The sequence below is a fragment of the Oncorhynchus gorbuscha genome, linkage group LG04 (assembly GCF_021184085.1).
Source record: "Oncorhynchus gorbuscha isolate QuinsamMale2020 ecotype Even-year linkage group LG04, OgorEven_v1.0, whole genome shotgun sequence".
NCBI lineage: Eukaryota > Metazoa > Chordata > Actinopteri > Salmoniformes > Salmonidae > Oncorhynchus > Oncorhynchus gorbuscha.
Genome location: NC_060176.1, coordinates 81,777,048 through 81,793,865, shown reverse-complemented (window position 1 = coordinate 81,793,865; position 16,818 = coordinate 81,777,048). Strand labels below are relative to the sequence as shown.

Sequence of the window (16,818 nt, the reverse complement as noted above, 5' to 3'; positions counted from 1 at the left end):
AGTAATGACTAGAGGACTCACCCTGAGAACCCTGTTGGTCAGTGATGACTAGAGGACTCACCCTGAGGATCCTGTTGGTCAGTAATGACTAGAGGACTCACCCTGAGAACCCTGTTGGTCAGTAATGACTAGAGGAATCACCCTGAGGACCCTGTTGGTCAGTGATGACTAGAGGACTCACCCTGAGGACCCTGTTGGCGGTGATGACTGGATGCTGGTCGTTGACGGCTGTGACCTGGATGTACACGGTACAGGGAGAGCTCTGTTTCCTGAGTCCTGTGTCGTTGGCCACCACAGTGAAGTTGTCTTCTAAGGTCTCACTGCTGTCATGTATGTAGTAGATTAACTCCTGCTCCACCTAGAGGGGGGCATGAAGGTCAAAATGGAGTCAAACTTTGATTTGAAATGTTACTTTAATGTAAGGTGTCTTTTGAGTGTCTATAAAAAAATCATGGAGGTGAAGAAGTTAGAGGTAACATTTTATTTAAGTCATACAGGGTATAATGCATTATGACGCTGCCATAATGCATTATAAGACTTGTTACAAGTGTCTATGAACTGCTTATAATGTGGTATTAGATCATCTCGAGTAATCAATCTAAACCAAGGATCCTGAGGAACTTATATAGTATAGTTTTAGGTTGTGTAGAAATGTATATTCTTGTCTGATATCATCCGCAAAAAAAAAAATATCAAAATATGAAAAAAAATCTTTGTAGAATTACATATACAGTATTTTAATGTCTCCTACTTCAACATGACAAAAAAAGAGAGAATAACAGAGTCTTACCTGGCGTCTGGTGAAAGACAGCACAGGAACACCGGGGTAACGTGAATGTTCAATATAGCCGTTCTGCGACGGCTCAGTCAAACTGTATAGGAAGTTGAGGCCAGAGAAGTGTCGGTTGGTGACCCTGAGCACTTCCTGTGTCAAGGCCTTGGCCCCGCCCTCTCTCAGGGTGAAATTGGACACCTGTAGTGGTAGAAGTAATAGCATTTATTGGAAGCCTGCAGTCATAGATGAGTTATACACTAATTTACAAACGTACATAAAAATGGATGATAGAACAATAATCTTACAACAACAAAACAAAACAATAATTCTACAATAAAACAATAATTCTACAATAACAAAACCATAATTCTACAATAACAAAACCATAATTCTACAATAACAAAACCATAATTCTACAATAACAAAACCATAATTATACAATAACAAAACAATAATTCTACAACAACAAAACCATAATTCTACAATAACAAAACAAGAATACCTGGAGAGGGATGAGGCGGGGGATTATGTCCACGGATATCCTGATACTGTTGACCTCTGTGACACCGTTAGAGACGTCCAATAGGAATGTGTCGTTGACCTAAACAGGAAGAAGAGAGTTTTACATTGACCTTTAAGTCATTTAACAGATCTTTAAAATTCCAGTCAATTCAATAAATACACCGAAATTACAATGCTTTTCAAATTGAGAAAAATTGGAATTGGAATTTTGTTTACTTCCTGAATTGACCCCAACCCTGCAAAGACCAGTGCAGTGGCCTGGGGTGGTCTGGTCTAGTCTAATGGATAGTATTCTCACCCTTCTGAGACACACCGCTCTCCCTACTTCCCTGCCTCTTTTTCACTCTCTATCCATTCAACTTAAAGTACAGTAGAGGGGGTTAGTAGTAAGAAAAGACAAGTGTGCCCTTGTTAGTGGAAGAAAGGCAAGTCCAACCGCCCTGCCAGGGTCTGTCTGTCTGTCTGTCTTGGTTCCAGGGTCTGTCTGTCTTGGTTCCGGGGTCTGTCTGTCTGTCTTGGTAGTAGAAGGCCAGGGTCTGTCTGTCTTGTTGGTAGTAGAACTGGCTAGGGTCTGTCTGTCTTGGTTCCAGGGTCTGTCTGTCTTTGTTCCATGGTCTGTCTGTCTTGGTAGTAGAAGACCTGGCCAGGGTCTGTCTGTCTTGGTTCCAGGGTCTGTCTGTCTTGGATCCAGGGTCTGTCTGTCTTGGTTCCAGGGTCTGTCTGTCTTGGTTCCAGGGTCTGTCTGTCTTGGTAGTAGAAGACCTGGCCAGGGTCTGTCTGTCTTGGTTCCAGGGTCTGTCTGTCTTGGTTCCAGGGTCTGTCTGTCTTGGTTCCAGGGTCTGTCTGTCTTGGTTCCAGGGTCTGTCTGTCTTGGTTCCAGGGTCTGTCTGTCTTGGTTCCAGGGTCTGTCTGTCTTGGTTCCAGGGTCTGTCTGTCTTGGTTCCAGGGTCTGTCTGCATGTCAGCCCTCACCCTTCTGACACACATTGTCTTCTTTACTTTCCTGTCTTTCTGTCTCTAAACATTCAAGCTAAAATACAGAAGAACAAAAAGTAAAGTCCAGTAGACCTGTCTGGGGGTCGTCTGCTGATACTGGATGTTGCCAGCGTTTATGTCTTCCTGGGAGAAGGTTTGGACGGGGGTCTGTTCAGTTCCAACATACTGGTCCTCAGCCTCCACAAAGCGCCGCAGGAACCCGTGTAGCGGAGCCACCTTCACTGTAAATACAATCTCAGATGGCAGGTTGTCCTCGTGGGTCACCTGGAACAGACAGAGAGACAGACAGAGGTTGGAGGCTAGACACAGTGGACAGAGGCTATATACTGTCAAGTATGCCCGTGTCCCAAATGGCACCCTAGTCCCTAATATAGTGCACTACTTTTGACCGAGGCCCCCATAGGGAATAGGGTGCCTTTTGGGATACAACCTCTGAGATGTTTGGGGTCTAAAGAGGTTAGTTGACGTTTGGTGTATCACTTGGCATCGTGTTTGACGTGTTACTTGACTGAAGTTCAGGAGTTAGAATAAATACTGCACCGGAATCCTGAAGGACTTGAACCAATACTGACATATATGCAGATAACATGACAAAACTGTGTAGAAATATTGCTAAACAAATATATTCTAATTTAATATTCTAATCTTCAATCACTAACACATTCCCAACCCAGTTACTCATTCAATCATGAATTCATTCATTCACCCATCCATTCATCCATCCATCCATCATTCATCCATCCAATCATTCATCCATCCATCCAATCACTCATTAATCCATCCAATCATTCATGCATCCATCTATCCATACATCCATCCAATCATTCATACATCCATCCATTATCCATCCACCCAATCATTCATCCATCCACCCTTCCATCCATCCATCCATCCATCCAATCATTCATACATTCATCCATCCAGTCATTCATGCATCCACCCAATAATTCATTCATCTATCCAATCGTTCATCATCCATCCATCCAATCGTTCATCCATCCATCCAATCATTCATCCAATCACTCATTCATCCATACATCCATCCAATCATCCATCCATCCACCCACCCATCCAATCATCCATCCACCCTTCCTTCCAGTCATTCATACATCCACACAATAACTTATTCATTGATTCATCCATCTATCCATACATCCATCCAATCATTCATACATCCATCCAATTATCCATCCACCCAATCATTCATCCATCCACCCTTCCATCCATCCACCCATCCAATCATTCATACATTCATCCATCCAGTCATTCATACATCCACCCAATAATTCATTCATCTATCCAATCATTCATCGATCCATCCATCCATCCATCCAATCACTCATTCATCCATACATCCAATCATCCATCCATCCACCTACCCATCCAATCATTCATATATCCATCCAATCATCCATCCACCCTTCCATCCACCCATCCAGTCATTCATACATCCACACAATAACTTATTCATTGATTCATCCATCTATCCAATCATTCATCCATCCATCCAATCATTCATCCATTCACACATCCAATCATTCATCCATTCACACATCCAATCATTCATTCGTTCATCCATCATCCAATCATTCATCCATCCAATCATCCATCCAATCATTCATTCGTTCATCCATCATCCAATCATTCATCCATCCATCCATTCAATAATTCATACATCCATCCACCCTTCCATCCATCCACCGACCCATCCAATCATTCATACATCCATCCATCCAATCATTCATCCATCCAATCATCCATCCAATCATTCATCCATCCAATCATCCATCCATCCACCCACCCATCCAATCATTCATACATCCATCCATCCAATCATTCATCCATCCAATCATCCATACAATCATTCATCCATCCAATCATCCATCCATCCACCCACCCATCCAATCATTCATTCATACATACATCCATTGATCCATACAATCATTCATCCAATCATTCATACATCCATCCAATCATTCATCCATTCATCCCCAACCCATACAACATACATACCTCCAGTCTACTCCCGTCAATCTTCACAGGTTTGCTCTCCTCCACCAGTAAAGTGTTGTTGTGCTGGAGGATAGGGGGCCTCTGATGGCTCTCCAGGTAAGCCTTAACGTTGATTCTGGCATTCAGGACGTGACCTTTAACCTTAACCGTGACACTGAACCAATCCGCCAGGTTCTTGCTGTCATCATGGCGATACGAGACGAGGCCCTTCTTCAGGTCGTGCTGTGTAAACTCCACTGAGATGTTTCCGTGGCGATACAGCCAGCCGTTCTTAGGAGGCTCGGACACCTTGTAGGTGACTTCGCTGTCATCACGGACATTGAGGTTGGTGAAGACGCTGAAGTTACCGGTGGTTACGGTCACTTCCTTTCCCTTCTGGACCAACAGACCTGTGAATGGATTAATTAATGAATTCATGGATGAATCAATGAATAAATGGATGGATGAGTGAATAGATGGATGAATTAACAAATAAATTAATGAAAAAAAGAGAGTTGCCACAGCCATCTCGTTACAACAACACACAGAAACAATAAGTGAGGATGACAAAAAATGAATCGTAGGGGGGGGGGACACAATAGCATCAACAGACATTTTCACAGTGGTCTTTGTTCACACAAGGGCAAAATAATGGGCAGCTTAAGCAAGACTGACTACACTCCAAAGGCATTTTACATAATGATTCAATTGACTCGTCGCTAAGCCCCGCTGTAGAATTTTAGGCAACCAATCGCGACGCTCCAATGGATAGCAACCGTTGTCGGGTCCGACATCTCAGACAACAAACAAAATGAATGTGGGGGTTATGGCAACAACAGAGTTTTAATCTCATGGAAGACAGTGAGGGTTATGACAACAACAGAGTTTTAATCTCATGAAAGACAGTGAGGGTTATGGCAACAACAGAGTTTTAATCTCATGAAAGACAGTGAGGGTTATGACAACAACAGAGTTTTAATCTCATGAAAGACAGTGAGGGTTATGACAACAACAGAGTTTTAATCTCATGGAAGACAGTGAGGGTTATGGCAACAGCAGAGTTTTAATGTCATGGAAGACAGTGAAGGTTATGGCAACAACAGAGTTTTAATCTCATGGAAGACAGTGAGGGTTATGGCAACAACAGAGTTTTAATCTCATGGAAGACAGTGACGGTTATGGCAACAACAGAGTTTTAATCTCATGGAAGACAGTGAGGGTTATGACAACAACAGAGTTTTAATCTCATGGAAGACAGTGAGGGTTATGGCAACAACAGAGTTTTAATCTCATGAAAGACAGTGAGGGTTATGGCAACAACAGAGTTTTAATCTCATGGAAGACAGTGGGGGTTATGGCAACAACAGAGTTTTAATCTCATGAAAGACAGTGAGGGTTATGACAACAACAGAGTTTTAATCTCATGGAAGACAGTGGGGGTTATGGCAACAACAGAGTTTTAATCTCATGAAAGACAGTGAGGGTTATGACAACAACAGAGTTTTAATCTCATGGAAGACAGTGGGGGTTATGGCAACAACAGAGTTTTAATCTCATGAAAGACAGTGGGGGTTATGGCAACAACAGAGTTTTAATCTCATGAAAGACAGTGGGGGTTATGGCAACAACAGAGTTTTAATCTCATGAAAGACAGTGGGGGTTATGGCAACAACAGAGTTTTAATCTCATGAAAGACAGTGGGGTTATGGCAACAACAGAGTTTTAATCTCATGAAAGACAGTGGGGGTTATGGCAACAACAGAGTTTTAATCTCAAAAGACAGTCTTTTAATCTCATGGAAGACAGTGGGGGTTATGGCAACAACAGAGTTTTAATCTCATGAAAGACAGTGAGGGTTTACAACAACAGAGTTTTAATCTCATGGAAGACAGTGGGGGTTATGGCAACAACAGAGTTTTAATCTCATGAAAGACAGTGGGGGTTATGGCAACAACAGAGTTTTAATCTCATGAAAGACAGTGGGGGTTATGGCAACAACAGAGTTTTAATCTCATGAAAGACAGTGGGGGTTATGGCAACAACAGAGTTTTAATCTCATGAAAGACAGTGGGGGTTATGGCAACAACAGAGTTTTAATCTCATGAAAGACAGTGGGGGTTATGGCAACAACAGAGTTTTAATCTCATGGAAGACAGTGGGGGTTATGGCAACAACAGAGTTTTAATCTCATGAAAGACAGTGGGGGTTATGGCAACAACAGAGTTTTAATCTCATGAAAGACAGTGGGGGTTATGGCAACAACAGAGTTTTAATCTCATGGAAGACAGTGAGGGTTATGGCAACAACAGAGTTTTAATCTCATGGAAGACAGTGGGGGTTATGGCAACAACAGAGTTTTAATCTCATGGAAGACAGTGAGGGTTATGGCAACAACAGAGTTTTAATCTCATGGAAGACAGTGAGGGTTATGGCAACAACAGAGTTTTAATCTCATGGAAGACAGTGGGGGTTATGACAACAACAGAGTTTTAATCTCATGGAAGACAGTGAGGGTTATGGCAACAACAGAGTTTTAATCTCATGGAAGACAGTGGGGGTTATGACAACAACAGAGTTTTAATCTCATGAAAGACAGTGAGGGTTATGACAACAACAGAGTTTTAATCTCATGAAAGACAGTGGGGGTTATGGCAACAACAGAGTTTTAATCTCATGAAAGACAGTGGGGGTTATGGCAACAACAGAGTTTTAATCTCATGAAAGACAGTGAGGGTTATGACAACAACAGAGTTTTAATCTCATGAAAGACAGTGAGGGTTATGGCAACAACAGAGTTTTAATCTCATGAAAGACAGTGGGGGTTATGGCAACAACAGAGTTTTAATCTCATGAAAGACAGTGAGGGTTATGGCAACAACAGAGTTTTAATCTCATGAAAGACAGTGGGGGTTATGGCAACAACAGAGTTTTAATCTCATGGAAGACAGTGAGGGTTATGACAACAACAGAGTTTAATAATAATGAATAATATAACAGTTTTTTCTCAAAATGTATGTTAGCTAGTTAAATTAGCTATGTTATGAATACAACTCCCCATCTAATGACGACATCAGGATACGAAACGAGACCACTAGTTAGCTCCAAAAAGGGTTATAGAATTGACTAGTTAGCTCCAAAAAGGGTTATAGAATTGACTAGTTAGCTCCAAAAAGGGTTATAGAATTGACTAGTTAGCTCCAAAAAGGGTTATAGAATTGACTAGTTAGCTCCAAAAAGGGTTATAGAATTGACTAGTTAGCTCCAAAAAGGGTTATAGAATTGACTAGTTAGCTCCAAAAGGGGTTATAGAATTGACTAGTTAGCTCCAAAAAGGGTTTATAGAATTGACTAGTTAGCTCCAAAAGGGGTTATAGAATTGACTAGTTAGCTCCAAAAAGGGTTTATAGAATTGACTAGTTAGCTCCAAAAATGGGTTGTAGAATTGACTAGTTAGCTCCAAAAGAGGTTATAGAATTGACTAGTTAGCTCCAAAAAGGGGTTGTAGAATTGACTTCATGCTGACAGCCATTCAGTGTCTAACTACACTATACATTTCACCAGGTTCCCGTGAACAAATTGTAATGACAACATACCCGAGAGTGTAGTCTGTTTTAATGTTCAATGTATATTAGAAAACACAGTTTGAGATCATTGTGAGGGGATTTGGCCAGTGGGTTGAATAGGGAATCGGGCTTCCCGGGAAAAATGTTGTCCAAGGTTGTAACAATAACCAAAGGGGGTTGGGGCTTATTTTTATTTATTTTACCTTTATTTAACCAGGCAAGTCAGTTAAGAACAAATCCTTAATTTCAACAATGGCCTAGGAACAGTGGGTTAACTGCCTGTTCAGGGGCAGAATGACAGATTTGTACCTTGTCAGCTCAGGGGTTTGAACTCACAACCTTCCGGTTACAAGCCCAACACTCTAACCACTAGGCTACACTGCCACCCCTAGCGAAAGGGTCCATTGGAAAATACTCTGCATATAACATATTAAATATATACACACATACCTGTGTTGTTGCCGAGGCTCAGGAACGGGTCGTGGGCGCTGACGTCCAGCAGAGTGGAGACTAAGTGTTTCCCGTCAGACACGAAGAGCACGAAGCGTCCGGAGTTCACGCCACGATGCAGGAACAACACTCTCTTCTCTTCCAGCTCCTTCTGGGTGAACTGGAACAGCCTGGAGGTCAGAGGTCAGGGAAGTTTAATAAAGTGTCACTCCACACAATCCAAAAAAACAGTTGTATTCTGTAGTCCAGTGGTTGTAGCCCAGACGTCCCAGAAGTCACCGTAATTTGTTGTAGCCCTGCCGAGTTCTCCTGATTCATCTGTTCAAGGGCTTGATGATTAGTTGACAAGTTGAATCAGCTGTGGAATAGTTACATGGAACATCTGGGAGTCCCAGAGGAGAAATGTGAAAACCCTTGCTGTGGCCCACAACACTAACACACCAGTTGGTCTTAAGGTACAGAGCCTAGCCTCCTCATTTGACAAGACATATTAAAGTGTCAAAAAACATTGTGGACCACCTATGGATAGGTTTGAGACAATATAAAGAAAAACATCCATAGACAGTCAAAATACATTATATCATTAATATGTACAAAAAAACAAAACAAAAAGAGAAAGTACCTGTGAGAGGTGTCGTTCACCAGAACCAGGTCTCCCATCGGGATTCCCCGTCGCGTGTAGACCAACTGCCCGTCGCTGAAGTCCGAGTCTGCGTCATGGTAACAGAGATCGTCCAGGGTTAGCAACCGCTGCCCGTCCCTCACCACGTGGAAAACTTTATCGACAACGCGCACCGGCTTTTCGTCGTTAACTAGCTGGATGGAGATGTTAAACGTCCCTTCTTTGGATCCGACTTCATCGTCCGTGACGGAGGATTTGGACTCCTGACTAGTGGAGGCTATGAATGTGAACTGGTCCTGAGTGGTCTCTGTGTCGTCGTGGATGTACATGACGCGCTCCTCCAAGAGATCCTGGTTGCTGAACGTTAGGATGTTGTTGTAACTGGCGTTGGAGTTGGACAGGTTGATGCGTGCTAGCTTCCCATGTTTAGGGCTACTTGTAACGGTGTAGTACAGCTCCTTGGTGCTAAGAGTCTCTGCAAACAACTCTTCTTTTGTGATGAGTTTACTCTCTCCCTCCATTATAGATAGTTTGTCATTTCTTATAAATACGCTGTTGACGTCAGCTTTTATTGAGATCTGGAAATCGTAACTTTGTGATTGAGCGTGCTTGGAGAACACTTGGAATTTAAACGTGTCACTTGTGTCTTCGTACGGTCTGTCGACCAGTTCGTATCGTACCTTGAGATCAGTGACATTTCTTTGGCTGAAAGTTGCGTTTGTCTTCAATAACTCGTTACCAAGGAGAAGTTGTCCCGCCTTCGGCGAGGAGAGAACTCTGAAGTGAAGATCATCCTCGGATAGAGTCACAATGTCCACTGTGGCATAAAGATACTGTGAGTCCAACGTCACTTTCCGAACTTTATTCATATCGACCATTACGTTCCTGACTAGGTTATAATGTACCCACTTCACTGTGACTGGAAAGACCAGTTCAGTGTCAACTCTTCCTGCGACAGTGACCTTGCATTTGAAGTCATCTGTAGCAGTGGCAGTCTGGATTTCTTGGAAAGTGCTGAGGTACCGAAGGCGTTCTTTCTCCAGCAGCCTTTGAGAGAAGGAACCGGTGGGCTTCCATTCTCCACTGGAGTGAAGCCTCTGAAGTTCCCCATACCGAGGTGGCTTGACGACATCATATCGGATGTCTACCACTTGATTCACGGCATTGGTCTGAACGGCCAGTTGCTTGTTACTGATCACAGCTACCTCACCTTGAATGATCTCAAGCCCAGTGTTGTTGGCGATCTTATACTCCAAACCTATGGCCATGATCCTCAGAACCACCGTGTTGCTCACCTTGTCTCCATCACTGACCCTCAGCACGATCCTGGAGTTCCTCACCCCAGTGTGGACATAGTTCACCTTCCCTTCCTCCAGATCAGAATGGGAGAACGTGGTCACTGCAGTGTCGGAGTTATCTCCCACCTCCAGATAACCAGCATCAGGGTTCAGGTTCCCCAGGATGGAGAAGACCAGGTCGGTGTGGTTGCTGTCAATGTCTGTGGCTTTCAACACCTCTTTGGTTAGGAGTTTTCTAGAATTCTCCAACAGGACGAAAAGGTTCCCCTGGGGCAGGCTGAGCTCTGGGGCGTCATTGGTGGGGGTCACTGTGATGTTGTAGCGGTACCTTCTCGTCCCCTGCAGGTATGTGGGAACCTCCTTCCTGGAGGAAGAAAAGATAGAGAAAGTGAAAAAGTCTTCTGGGTCCTCTGATCCTCCATGGATGTATATCACCCTGCCGTGCCACAGGTCCAGCATGCTAAAGACGTTCTCCTCTTGGTCCTGGTCCACATCCAATCGTATCTGACCGTGCACCGGCTGCTCCTGGATCCGGAACATGATCTGAGACTGGCGTACCCCGAGCTTCTTGAAGTCCAGGAGCACCTTGATGTGCTTGGACTCTAGAGACCCACGTCCGCCCTCTGAGACTACAAGGTTCCTGAGCAGCACGAAGTTGGCCCCGTACTTCTGGTCCAGCCCCCTGGCCAGAGTGAACATAGGGAATTCTGGGATAGGGGTGACCGAAGTGGGATCGAACCGGGAGTTGGGGACAGTCGGGATAGTAGTTGAACCCATCGTGGTCGAGGGCTCTGGTTCTTTCTCCGGCTCGCAGCCCACTGATATATCTTTAGTGACTACAGCATTAGGCAGACCCATCATGACCCCATTGACTTTCATGTCCTTCAGGCAGCCCTTAAAAGAACCTCCTCGGACTCTGTTTCCCAACACAGACACCAGACCCATCTTCCTGACTTCTGAACGTGTGCTGTCATCAATGCCCCCCACAAACAGCGACCCTCTTAACTGAAGTCCCTTGGAGCGAGAGCTGATGCTAGTCTTCACCGTCTCCTTGTCCACTGTCAGCTGTAGGGTCTTGGGGGTAAAGAACATCTTCACTGAATGCCAGTTCCTGTCATTGACAAAGGTGAGGGATTTAAGTTCTGTCTTGGTGCCTCCTTTACCCACGATGGCCACCAGCAGCCCCTCTTGGATTTCAACTGCCACAAAGTCCCCTTGTCTGGCCGAGTTGTACAAGACAATCCCCTCTTTTGCCGAGGTGTGAACCACACACTCAAACAGCGCCTCTTGCTGGCTGTGGGAGACGTTCCAGGGTGGCAGGGAGACATACGCTCTTGAACTAAAGAAACTAACAGGATCCTCCTCGCCGGCAAAGAACTGGGGACTACAGCCCAAAGAAACCTCATAGACGCTCTTGAATCCAGCGTATGGTCTCAACGACGATAACATGTTGTTCTCGTTGAAAACAGCCTGGTCCACACACCCCCTGAATCCTGTTAGGTCATTGGGTAGGTAGAGCTTGTCCAGGCCTCCAGACCCGCCGACGTACAGCCCATCCTGGATGGTAAGATCTTGCTTCTGAGACCAGTGCCCAGGCATCCTGAGGCTGGTGTGGGAGTACTGGTCCATAGTTAGGGTGACATTATGGCGGTCGTGGAGGAGCTCAGCAGTGTGCCAGGCCAGGTCGTTTAGTTGGGTGCTGCTCTCTGATCTCAGCAACCGCTCACCAGAGCCCAGGTCCAGCTTCACCTGAACATAGGAAGGAAGACGAGACTTATATCTCTCTATAAACTGGAGTTTTAAACTTAAACATTTACTGTCAAAAACCTAACCCAACCGTTAAGCCTAATCGTAACCAATTGGACTTATTTGCCTATACATAATCACCCACATTTATTTCCTAAACTTAACCAATCACATTTGTTGCCTTGAGATAGAGCTGACCTTAGGACTAAGAACAAGACTGAACACCACAACCCCACTGAGCCAGATACACATTGTGTTTAGTCACTCTCACTAACATTGCATAACTACATTACTATTTAGTAATATGTATATTTTATTGAGAAAAAATATCCCTTTTCATTTCGTCTCTATTCATTCTTAGCATTTAAATAAGAACATATTCCATTTTACTGTATATCCCATCAGAGACATTCTCAGCATCAGCTGGGTATAGGGAATAACCACCCTGACCACGTGTTATCCTCGTGTGATCATGAATGCATTTCCTGTTTATAATGTCACCTGCAGTTAAAACAGGGGCTTTGTTTCTGTCTGCAAGCAGGAAGACCCCTATTATCTTTGTCCCTGTCTCTGTGCCAAATGGCACCCTATTCCCTATTTAGTGCACTACTTTGGATCAGGGCCTATAGTAGGACACTACTTTGGACCAGGGCCTATAGTAGTGCACTACTTTTGACCAGGGCCTATAGTAGGACACTACTTTTGACCAGGGCCTATAGTAGTGCACTACTTTTGACCAGGGCCTGTAGTAGGACACTACTTTTGACCAGGGCCTATAGTAGTGCACTACCTTTGACCAGGGCCTATAGTAGTGCACTACTTTTGACCAGGGCCTATAGTAGTGCACTACTTTTGACCAGGGCCTATAGTAGTGCACTACTTTGGACCAGGTCCCTTAGGGCACCACTATATAGGGAATAGGGTCCCATTTGGGCCGCCGTCTGCGTCTCTATGGAGCTCTGCATCGGGAGGAAATGGCCTGTCAAGGCTTGCTACTGAGTCCCAGCTATTCAAGCAGGGTTTCAAGACAACAGCAATGCTAATCTCTAAAACGGATTCATTCGGAAAGAGACCTCAAGCCTGAGAACAAGTCGAAAGAGGAAAAAGAAAAAAAAAAACGTTTGTGATTTTGTTGTCCTGAGTTGGTTTATGGATGAGCAGTTTGTATCCAGTTTTCCTGCTCCACACACAACACAACACACACACAACACACAACACACAACACACACGCAACACACACACAACACACAACACACACAACACACAACACACACCACACAACACACAACACACAACACAACACACACACAACACACAACACAACACACACACACAACACACAACACACAACACACAACACACAACACACAACACACAACACACACACTCAACAGAAAATCCATGCAGTGCAATTGTCAGCTCATCTTCAAATTTCACTCCCACACACGAAAAGAAAAGTGTAGCCCGAGGACAACTATTCCCCAGATTTCTCACGGGTGACGTTTCTTTCTGTTGAACACGTCTGACTGCGTCACAAAAATATCTATCTGTCACCTCGCTTGTTTTTTGTGATTTCATCACAAAACCTTTAGTGAGAAGCTTAAGTTTAACCCGACATCTTCAAGCAACAAATGTATTTCCTTATTACAGCTCTGTCAGCACAGCACAGCTCACGCTCTCTCCTGGCCCAGAAATAGTGAGGCCAGACCACCATGCTTGCAACATAAACCCTTGTAACCTACAACCCGAGCTAAGACTTTCGAGGTGGGCTCTATTTTAAACCATAACAGAGATTGCAGACAGTAACGGAAACCAGAAACTGTGTTCCTCTGTGTCTTATTGAACAAATTGCAAAGCAAAAAAAGTATAATTTCTGTTTTGTAGAGGAGATTGTGGTAATATAAACCAGAAATATAAACCAGTAATACAAACCAGTAATATAAACCAGTAATATAAACCAGTAATATAAACCAGAAATATAAACCAGAAATACGAACCAGTAATATAAACCAGTAATATAAACCAGTAATATAAACCAGTAATATAAACCAGAAATACAAACCAGTAATATAAACCAGAAATACAAACCAGAAATATAAACCAGTAATACAAACCAGTAATATAAACCAATAATATAAACCAGTAATATAAACCAGTAATATAAACCAGAAATACAAACCAGTAATATAAACCAGAAATACAAACCAGAAATATAAACCAGTAATACAAACCAGAAGCAGAAACTAGATTACGAAGTCTGTTCATTAATAGGAGTATTACAGTGCCTTCAGAAAGTATTCATACCCCTTATTAACTTATTCCACATTTTAGACATTTTGGAAAATGAAATACAGACATATCTCATTGACATAATTATTCACACCCCTGAGTAAATAAATTGTAGAAGCACTTTTGGCGGCGATTACAGCTGTGAGTGTTTCTGGGTAAGTCTAAGGGCTTTCCACACCTGGATTGTGCAACATTTGCCAATTAATTTAAACGACTACCGCCCCGTAGCACTCACTTCCGTCATCATGAAGTGCTTTGAGAGACTAGTCAAGGACCATATCACCTCCACCCTACCTGACACCCTAGACCCACTCCAATTTGCTTACCGCCCAAATAGGTCCACAGACGATGCAATCTCAACCACACTGCACACTGCCCTAACCCACCTGGACAAGAGGAATACCTATGTGAGAATGCTGTTCATCGACTACAGCTCGGCATTCAACACCATAGTACCCTCCAAGCTCGTCATCAAGCTCGAGACCCTGGGTCTCGACCCCGCCCTGTGCAACTGGGTACTGGACTTCCTGACGGGCCGCCCCCAGGTGGTGAGGGTAGGCAACAACATCTCCTCCCCGCTGATCCTCAACACGGGGGCCCCACAAGGGTGCGTTCTGAGCCCTCTCCTGTACTCCCTGTTCACCCACGACTGCGTGGTCACGCACGCCTCCAACTCAATCATCAAGTTTGCGGATGACACAACAGTGGTAGGCTTGATTACCAACAACGACGAGACGGCCTACAGGGAGGAGGTGAGGGCCCTCGGAGTGTGGTGTCAGGAAAATAACCTCACACTCAACGTCAACAAAACTAAGGAGATGATTGTGGACTTCAGGAAACAGCAGAGGGAACACCCCCCTATCCACATCGATGGAACAGTAGTGGAGAGGGTAGCTAGTTTTAAGTTCCTCGGCATACACATCACAGACAAACTGAATTAGTCCACTCACACTGACAGCGTCGTGAAGAAGGCGCAGCAGCGCCTATTCAACCTCAGGAGGCTGAAGAAATTCGGCTTGTCACCAAAAGCACTCACAAACTTCTACAGATGCACAATCGAGAGCATCCTGGCGGGCTGTATCACCGCCTGGTACGGCAACTGCTCCGCCCTCAACCGTAAGGCTCTCCAGAGGGTAGTGAGGACTGCACAACGCATCACCGGGGGCAAACTACCTGCCCTCCAGGACACCTACACCACCCGTTGTTACAGGAAGGCCATAAAGATTATCAAGGACATCAACCACCCGAACCACTGCCTGTTCACCCCGCTATCATCCAGAAGGCGAGGTCAGTACAGGTGCATCAAAGCTGGGACCGAGAGACTGAAAAACAGCTTCTATCTCAAGGCCATCAGACTGTTAAACAGCCACCACTAACATTGAGTGGCTGCTGCCAACACACTGTCATTGACACTGACCCAACTCCAGCCATTTTAATAATGGGAATTGATGGGAAATGATGTAAATATATCACTAGCCACTTTAAACAATGCTACCTTATATAATGTTACTTACCCTACATTATTCATCTCATATGCATATGTATATACTGTACTCTACATCATCGACTGCATCCTTATGTAACACATGTATCACTAGCCACTTTAACTATGCCACTTTGTTTACTTTGTCTACACACTCATCTCATATGTATATACTGTACTCGATACCATCTACTGTATGCTGCTCTGTACCATCACTCATTCATATATCCTTATGTACATGTTCCTTATCCCCTTACACTGTGTATAAGACAGTAGTTTTGGAATTGTTAGTTAGATTACTTGTTGGTTATCACTGCATTGTCGGAACTAGAAGCACAAGCATTTCGCTACACTCGCATTAACATCTGCTAACCATGTGTATGTGACAAATAAAAATAGATTTGATTTGATTTGATTTGAATTATTATTTTCTAAATTCTTCAAGCTCTGTCAAATTGGTTGTTGATCATTGCTAGACAACCATTTTCAGGTCTTGTTAAAGATTTTCAAGCTGATTTAAGTCAAAACTGTAACTCGGCCCCTCAGGAACATTCACTGTCTTCTTGGTAAGCAACTCCAGTGTAGATGTGTCTTTGTGGGTTAGATTGAACCAGGTCTTTCTGTAGGATTTGCCTTGATTTTTTACCCTGAAAAACTCTCCATTTCTTAATGATGACTAGCATACCCATAGCACGATGCAGCCACCACTATGCTTGAAAATATGGAGAGTGTTACTCAGTAATGTGTTGTATTGGATTTGCATTCAGGACAAAAAGTGAATCGCTTTGTCTCACTATTACTTTAGTGTCTTGTTGAAAACAGGATTTATGTTTTGGAATAATTCTCTTCTGTACAGGCTTCCTTCTTTTCACTCTGTCAATTAGGTTAGTATTGTGTAGTAACTACAATGTTGTTGATCCATCCTCAGTTTTCTCCTATCGCAGCCATTAATTAAACTATTTAACTGTTTTAAAGTCACCATTGACGTCATGGTGAAAGTGGTTTCCTTCCTCTCCGGCAACTGAGTTAGAAAGGACAACTTTGTCAGTGAAAATGTCCTTAATAACTTGCTCAAAGGGATAT

General features: G+C 43.7%; 1 protein-coding gene across 1 annotated transcript in view; it reads right to left on the bottom strand.

Moving 5' to 3' along the window:
• cspg4ba (chondroitin sulfate proteoglycan 4ba) overlaps positions 1 to 16,818 on the bottom strand; it is a 99,595-nt gene that overhangs the window by 61,457 nt on the left and 21,320 nt on the right. Inside the window, exons 3-9 of the mRNA XM_046348209.1 lie at positions 8,920 to 11,966; positions 8,298 to 8,467; positions 4,306 to 4,694; positions 2,365 to 2,556; positions 1,278 to 1,376; positions 791 to 973; positions 182 to 358 (exon numbers count right to left, since the gene is read on the bottom strand). Of these exons, the coding sequence (XP_046204165.1) occupies positions 182 to 358; positions 791 to 973; positions 1,278 to 1,376; positions 2,365 to 2,556; positions 4,306 to 4,694; positions 8,298 to 8,467; positions 8,920 to 11,966 (4,257 nt within the window). The remainder of the gene's footprint in view (positions 1 to 181; positions 359 to 790; positions 974 to 1,277; positions 1,377 to 2,364; positions 2,557 to 4,305; positions 4,695 to 8,297; positions 8,468 to 8,919; positions 11,967 to 16,818) is intronic.